Source organism: Pseudophryne corroboree, chromosome 6 (assembly GCF_028390025.1).
Source record: "Pseudophryne corroboree isolate aPseCor3 chromosome 6, aPseCor3.hap2, whole genome shotgun sequence".
NCBI lineage: Eukaryota > Metazoa > Chordata > Amphibia > Anura > Myobatrachidae > Pseudophryne > Pseudophryne corroboree.
The window spans coordinates 760,367,443-760,375,965 of NC_086449.1; the positions used below are offsets into that span (position 1 = coordinate 760,367,443).

Genomic DNA, 8,523 nt, shown 5'->3' on the forward strand with positions numbered 1-8,523 from the left:
AGTGAGTGTGTGTGTGTGTGTGTGTGTGTGTGTCCTGCACCCCGCGATGACAGGGCGCCCTCATCAAGGCACAGCTGCAAGCCTTCACTGATGAGACGCCCATGGCTAGCCGCTAAACGGGACGCTCCTAGTCCTCCCCCACAAGGCATGGCACTACATGTCCCAGGCTGCCCTCTCACATCCCTGACAGCCCCAAGGTCTTCAAGCTATCCCTGCCTGGCAGCATGGGTTGGACAAGTAGTGAGTGTGTGGGAGTGAGTGTGTGGGAGTGAGTGTGTGTGTGTGTGTGTGTGTGTGTGTGTGTGTGTGTGTGTCCTGCACCCCGCGATGACAGGGCGCCCTCATCAAGGCACAGCTGCAAGCCTTCACTGATGAGACGCCCATGGCTAGCCGCTAAACGGGACGCTCCTAGTCCTCCCCCACAAGGCATGGCACTACATGTCCCAGGCTGCCCTCTCACATCCCTGACAGCCCCAAGGTCTTCAAGCTATCCCTGCCTGGCAGCATGGGTTGGACAAGTAGTGAGTGTGTGGGAGTGAGTGTGTGGGAGTGAGTGTGTGTGTGTGTGTGTGTGTGTGTGTGTGTGTCCTGCACCCCGCGATGACAGGGCGCCCTCATCAAGGCACAGCTGCAAGCCTTCACTGATGAGACGCCCATGGCTAGCCGCTAAACGGGACGCTCCTAGTCCTCCCCCACAAGGCATGGCACTACATGTCCCAGGCTGCCCTCTCACATCCCTGACAGCCCCAAGGTCTTCAAGCTATCCCTGCCTGGCAGCATGGGTTGGACAAGTAGTGAGTGTGTGGGAGTGAGTGTGTGGGAGTGAGTGTGTGTGTGTGTGTGTGTGTGTGTGTGTGTGTGTGTGTGTCCTGCACCCCGCGATGACAGGGCGCCCTCATCAAGGCACAGCTGCAAGCCTTCACTGATGAGACGCCCATGGCTAGCCGCTAAACGGGACGCTCCTAGTCCTCCCCCACAAGGCATGGCACTACATGTCCCAGGCTGCCCTCTCACATCCCTGACAGCCCCAAGGTCTTCAAGCTATCCCTGCCTGGCAGCATGGGTTGGACAAGTAGTGAGTGTGTGGGAGTGAGTGTGTGGGAGTGAGTGTGTGTGTGTGTGTGTGTGTGTGTGTCCTGCACCCCGCGATGACAGGGCGCCCTCATCAAGGCACAGCTGCAAGCCTTCACTGATGAGACGCCCATGGCTAGCCGCTAAACGGGACGCTCCTAGTCCTCCCCCACAAGGCATGGCACTACATGTCCCAGGCTGCCCTCTCACATCCCTGACAGCCCCAAGGTCTTCAAGCTATCCCTGCCTGGCAGCATGGGTTGGACAAGTAGTGAGTGTGTGGGAGTGAGTGTGTGGGAGTGAGTGTGTGGGAGTGAGTGTGTGTGTCTGTCTGTGTGTGTGTGTGTGTGTGTGTGTGTGTGTGTGTGTATGTGTGTGTGTGTGTGTGTGTGTGTCTCTTGACAGCCATTCATGACAGCCCTTGTCACCCTGGCATTCATGAGACCTTGCTGGATGCTTTATGTTAAGCTAACACTAGTCCTTAAACTTTTCAAAAGGATTATATTTCCCCCCCAAAAAAAAAATAACTCATGCCAATAATTAAAAAGTCCAACGCCCTACCCCCTCAAACCAAACCCATTATTCAGCTTCCGATATCCAATTGGTTGGATATGATATATGTCAGATGATGCATTATCTTACCACACAGCTGAACCAATGAGAAACTTAGAATATTAGGCAGTAGGATGGTTTGTTTCACATTGATTATAAAAGCCAAGATCGACCCTTGCTTAGGCGCCATTTTGAGAACAGCGCTCATGAGTGTCAGCGTAAGTAATCTGTATTTACCCACTGCGCCAGAGACCACTAAACCGGGTATGCTGTATTCTATTGATTTTTTACAATAAGATAATTGTATTTCCTGTTAAGGTAAATTTCAAACTTTCATCTAATTCTATTCTTCACAGTTAGAAGAAAATATAGGTCGTTTCAGACAAATACAAAACACACACACTCTTTATAAATGTTTCCTCCTCAAGATCTACATAATACCGAGTTCACTATCACTAGCTGCTTGGTTTTTTTAGATTAACTCCTTCTGACAGTCAAATGCAGCAATCTACATTAATGTGTTACATCCATCTTAAAGATACCCTCTGCTAACCATACCACACCTCGGCCCTGCATCCATTACAACCAATCGTACTACAGTTACTGGAACAGTTTTATCTGGCTTTGTAAACTTATCTGGTTTTGTGATAACATAGCTGTGTTTTATTGCCGTTTTGCAGTCAGAGTGACTGACAGTACGTTCCCAATTACAAAATGGCGCCGATTAAACTCCATGCTTGGCTGCCTGTTCATCATGCTAAAGACATCTAGCATCACTGCACAGATACACAGCTATGTCACCCAACCCTTATCACATTGCAGAGCCCTGCAGGGTGTGGCAACTGTGTCTTGGATGTGAGGAAGGATTATTGTCACAACATACATTTGTGCTATCCCACATAGATAAATACACTAGGGATGACTATCGTTCATCTATGAATCAAATTAATTCAAGGTTTATGACCGATGTAGAATACTTTTCCCAGCGATGGTGGAGAACCTATGTTTTCTGTACATCACTATCTCAGCCTAAACCAATATTTATGTATGTTCTAAAAATATATATATATATATATATATATATATATTTTTTTTTTTTATAACGATCGTAGTTTAGACCACAGCACCCGTGACTCACCACCCCTGATCTTTGATTGGTCAGCGGGTCTTTCATGGAAGCTAGGATGGCCATCTATGACTGAAACCATATATGGTCTCCCATAGCACAGTTAGGGGTCTATTCATGTAGCATTGAAAAGACCTTTTTTTGGCGGTAAACAGGGCTTTTCTCTGCCTACTGCAATTCACAGAGCGGGTTAACGTGTAGAAGTCTCTGACTTCTCCAGCGTTACCCCCGCTCTGTGCCTGAATCGCATCACCATACCTTTGAATGGTGAGTGCGATTCATGAAGGTGTGGAAAGCTCTGCTTTCCGCTTCTCCATGGAGTCCAGGTTCGCCATCTCAGGACGCCGTAACCTGAACTGTAGTGCGGAGACATCAGGGAAGCTCAATGCTTCCCCGATCACTGCTCTGCACCTCGCGCTGGCTCTGCCCCCCGACCTCACAGCAACTACTGCGGGCTGACGGGAGGTAAACACCCTGCGCATGCGCAAAGTGACCCTCCGCTGTACCCCGCGCATCGCTGGGAAGGACCGCTGGAGCAGACCTCACCGCAATAGCCCTAGACACCGCAGCGCATCGTCTTAAGGGTAAGTATACATTAATTGCTACTTATCACAGCTATACATCGCATCAAAGCAATGCGATGTGTAGTGATAAGTATCAATTATGTTTTCGTTTTCTGTATGAATAGACCCTTTAGTGACCATATTTGTCCACTCACACTTTTCACATCGCAGCTGAACACACCCATGGCCATCCCACTTAAAACACTGTTACTTGAGAAATAGTTATGCTGCTGATATTGATTTGGTATTGCCATGAGCGGTTATTTGTGCATTCAAGCAGTGCATACGCCCAGTGCGCTGCGTCCTGTGTCCGCAGTCACCGCCGCCTGCCCGCTCCCCGTCTGCAGCAGACGCCGTGGACTGTGTGGGCGTCCGCTGTAGCCGTCTCCAGTGACAGATACTAGAGGTCATTACTGACCTCTAGTGTCTGTACGTCGCTGCTATGGCAGAGATCTCATGACGTCTCTCCCATAGTGATCTATTCATGAAGCATTGAAAAGTGTGTTAAAGTGAGCCAGTGGAGAAGTTGTCCATGGCAACCAATCCGCTGATATGTATAATGTATAATGTAAAATATTTCATAAAAGAAAAAAAATATGAAAAAAAAAAATCTCAAACACGTTGTGATTCACAATGAAGGCAGGAAAGTGATCGTACCCTTATATTTGGTGTGAGCCGCAGGTGTTGAGAAAGCAGTAGGCTCCAGAGTTTAGAATCACAAATGTTACCCAAAGCATGCAGAGATTGTCCGTCTTGATTATGGAATAAGGCACAGCATGGCAAACCAACGCGTTTCTGGACTATGCTGTCCCTTTTTCAAGGTCTATATCAGGTTTGAATAATTTTAACATTGATGGGGAGAAACAGATGGTTTACTACCATCGATGGATGTTTCAAGGCTAGTGAATTATTTGGCATCTAAGTATCAGTGCATGGCTCCAGATAAATTGAAAACATAATTCTTAATTAATAAATGATTAATAGAAAAAAATTATAGAACATATATATAGAATTATTTAGTAAATCTTTGTCTTTATTTAGATTGTCTTAGTTTTAAAAAATGGCAGAGGGTGGTAGCAGAAAACGAACCTCACTTACTCAAGATGAAGCTGAAACATCTCACAGTCAGAAGAGTCACAGTGATGCTTCTCATGATGAATATGAATCTCCTGATGAAGGAAGCATCCACAGGGCCCCAAAGTTCACAGATGATGAAACAGACACCCTCATTGACCAAGTTATTCATCATACATGTCAGCTATTTGGTCCCGAAGCTTTTAATGTACACCAGAAATTTAAAAATAATACTTGGGAAGAAATAGCAAAATCTGTGTCTACAGCTCGAGATATACATCGAACTCCTGAAAGCTGCAAAAAGAGACTACGTGACTGTAAGAGGAAGACAAATCATAAAATAAAGTGTAGAAGAAAACTCCAAAAGGTTTGGGAGAAAAAACTAGAAGAGCACTTTAGAATGGTACAAGATGACGAGAGGCCACCCACTGGTTCCCAGGGTAACTATTTTACAAACTATAAATATGTATATAACTATATCTAGATAGATAGATAGATAGATAGATAGATAGATAGATATATTAGCGTATTGTCCATGAAAAATATCAATCCACCAGATGTGTGTGTGTCTATATCTATATACACACAAACATAGGTGGAGTATGCCATAGCCCAATATCAATCAATAAAATAAAAAATGTTTACACATATATTTTAATGGGAGAGTAAGATAGTGAAAAATTTGTTTTATGATGGCAAATGTGAAAATAATTATTTTAATACACAACATTATAAAGAAAATTACATAAATTGACCTTCAGGCTGTTTGTATAATGTGTATATGAAACAAATTAATTGTGTAAATATACACACACTTTGTTTAATGCACAAAGTATGTTAAAAAATTGTATAAAATGACCTTACGGGTTTGTGTATAATGTGTATATTAAACATAAATGCACTCTGTGCTTCAATTTGGACACCATCGCCATGCGATCTCATTATGATATGCAGTTAGTACAAATACTTTCAAATTGTATATCCAAATTAGTACCTGAACCCATCATTTAGGATAAGGTTTACTCAATGTGTGTGTGTGTGTGTGTGTGTGTGTGTGTGTGTGTGTGTGTGTGTGTGTGTGTGTGTGTGTGATATTAAAATGTTTAGTAACTGTAATATTTTTATTTTATTTTTTATATTTGCTAAAGAACTTAAGGTTGCTCAAGAAAAAAATCAAAAGAAAACACATAAGAAAAAGCAGAAGAATTTGGAAGAGCAACAGTCTGGTAAAAAATTTAAAACAAAAGTAAAAACGTTACAACTAAACAGTAAATAATGTTTGCAATATTGTATGATGTTATATCGTGAGTTATATAATAAATAGTTTATGTAAGATATTTCAAAATATAGTGCATATGAAAACATATACTGTTAATTTCTTTGTTCTATTGAGCCAAAATAAATACTTTGGTCATAATTAAAAATCAATGTAATTTTTTTTTTTAAATACATATATAATTATTAGCTGAAAAAAATAGTTAATTGCTAAGTAAATGCTAGTATAATCAAAATAAATTAATTAAATTAAAATCTCTTACTTATGTCTCTCGTTTTATCAACGAGATATACCAAAAGTTAACTGATTACTTTGTAATTGATTATCAATAATTACACTTATAAAGGACATTCTACGAACGCTGCTGCCGCCAATGGGTAAAATTGCAGGCGCAAAGGAGAATTATGCCATTCTTTGTCAGCCCAATCCTGCTGCTGATGCTACTCTTCTAAATGCTGTAAATGTGTGGACTACAGGCAACCCTCACTATGTTATATATGTAAGATATCCGAACTTAATTTTTTCATGTAGGAGGTCATTAGGTAGATAAACATTGATTGGGCTACTAAAAGTCAACATTTATTATGTAGACATGGTCATTAGATTGACATGAGAAATAAGTAGACCTGAGTCCAACCTTCTTAATTTAATTAGTTATTTTTCTTCCTATTTAAGGATCAACTTGGACAACAATTGGGAATGGGAACCTGCAAATAATACAGCGGTAGCTGAGCTAGGCACCTTACACAACACATCACTTAACGAGGAATGTGAGAACAAAAACAGAATTAAAAACCCATGTTGAAATTTTTTACTATATAACTAAGTACCGACAACCCTTCTCCATACACTTATGTCTTGTCACTATTCATCCACGCAAGGCCGACCAGTAATGATTTTTAACTGTCACCCCCTTACCGGCCACACAGATAAGTGTTAGAGCTTTGTATTAGACTCACCTTTTTTTTTTACAGATTTTTAGTCAAATATTTCCACAGTGTGTTGTAAATTGCTACCTACTTTCCTGAGTTAGCGTTGAACCTAAAAACATACACACATGCTATCTAGCATCTTATTCTAATTTTATAAACATGCCCTCCTACTGTAAAATAATATTGTGCTAGCTATAATGTTTTACCCTATGTTGTAGAAATAAATCAAAAATTGGATTAGAAGCTATATTATTGAGCCAAAAAGGCTTTTTTTCTGTTGTAATAAAATAATAATAATAAATATAATAAAATATTATATGTATTAAAAAATATTAGTAAAAAAATATAAGTAAATACATTTTTGAGGTATGCTTTACACAGTTTTATAATGCTAGAAATATTGTAATGTCTATCAAATATTATGTATTTATATGTATGCAATGTTAAATATACCTATTATTTATTTCAGGTTCCTTTACAACAATTTCAAGGAAAGTTTCTTTTTCTGAAACAAAAACAGTTATGACAGACAATTTTCCTCCAACTGCGGATGAACCATCAGTGATGCCACATATTTTAACATTGGACAATCCTTCCATGGTGGACGAACCATCAATGCTGCATCATGATGCAACAGCGGACCATGCTACCATGTTGGACCAACCATCAATGCTGCAACATACTTCGACAGTGGATGATACTTCCTTTGTGGCCGAACCATCAATGCTGAAACATTCGGCAAGAGTGGATGATCATTCCACGGCGGACCAAACATCAATGATGCAAGAATATTCTTCTGTGGTTCAAAGTTCCACTACGGTAGAGACTTCCACGGTAAATGAAACATCCATGAGGCAAGAACAATCAACAATGGATGATCCTTTCATGGAGGAAGAAAATTCAACCATGCTAAACCCTTTAATGTTAGATAAAGGTATTTATTTTGATCAATATAATTAAAATGTACTATCATTGATATTCAATATGGTTAAAAACTATGTTTAAGATTAATGGTATTTATCTATTATGTTTTAAGCCATAGAAAGCAACATGGTGACTGCCACACAGACACAGGATAACATTAATGAGGAGCCTGTATTGCACAGCCAGAAAAGTAATATTGATACAGAAGATACCAACCAGGTGGAATTGAATGCAGAGACTGCACATTCTAGTGTAATTGACCATGGTCTTCAAGACCAATTCCTGGACTCTACAAATCAAGGTAAATTTTTTTAATGTATAAAACATAGATTTTAATGAGATCCACTATCATTAATAGATACTGGTTTTTTTATAACTTGATTTTTTGGTTCTTCTAACTATACTTAATAAATTGTCTGTAAATTGATGTATTAACTGTACCTAGAACTTTTTATACACACAGAATGTGACGTTAGCAGATCACAAACCATTAGCCAACAGGATTCTTTAAAGGAAACCATGCAGCTAATTGAGAGGAATAGAAATGAAGAAATGAAAAAAATTGAACATCAAATAAATCAGCTGAATAATAATATACAGATTCTCAACACAACACAAAGACAACAGAATCAAGCACTTGTCACTCTTGCAAATTTTTACGATCATCTTGTTTCATCACAGAATGTGGCAGCAATCAACTACCAACAGATGCAGCACAGTATAAATCAAATGCTAGCATGGCAGTATGAGACTATTACCATCACACGCATGATTTCCACTTTCATGCAACTGTTGACAGAAGAAAGACAAAGAATGTCCAGATCAGATAATCCTTCTTGTATATCCAATGCTACAGCAGGAACCTTTGTATCCAGCTGTACACGTGGAGACTATGTAACAAGCTCTACACACAGAGAGTATGCAACGAGCGCTGCACCTGGAACCTATCTATACACCACTTTACCAGGAGAATCTGTATCCACCCCTGCAGCAGGAACAGATGTA

The 8,523-nt window shown here is 40.3% G+C and overlaps 1 protein-coding gene across 1 annotated transcript in view; it reads left to right on the forward strand.

The window, feature by feature from the left end:
* Positions 1-3,705: 3,705 nt before the first annotated feature.
* LOC134934681 (uncharacterized) overlaps positions 3,706-8,523 on the forward strand; it is a 51,364-nt gene continuing 46,546 nt past the window's right edge. The window contains exons 1-5 of the mRNA XM_063930056.1: positions 3,706-4,826; positions 5,535-5,612; positions 7,064-7,528; positions 7,631-7,819; positions 7,964-8,520. Of these exons, the coding sequence (XP_063786126.1) occupies positions 4,373-4,826; positions 5,535-5,612; positions 7,064-7,528; positions 7,631-7,819; positions 7,964-8,520 (1,743 nt within the window). The 5' untranslated portion in view covers positions 3,706-4,372. The remainder of the gene's footprint in view (positions 4,827-5,534; positions 5,613-7,063; positions 7,529-7,630; positions 7,820-7,963; positions 8,521-8,523) is intronic.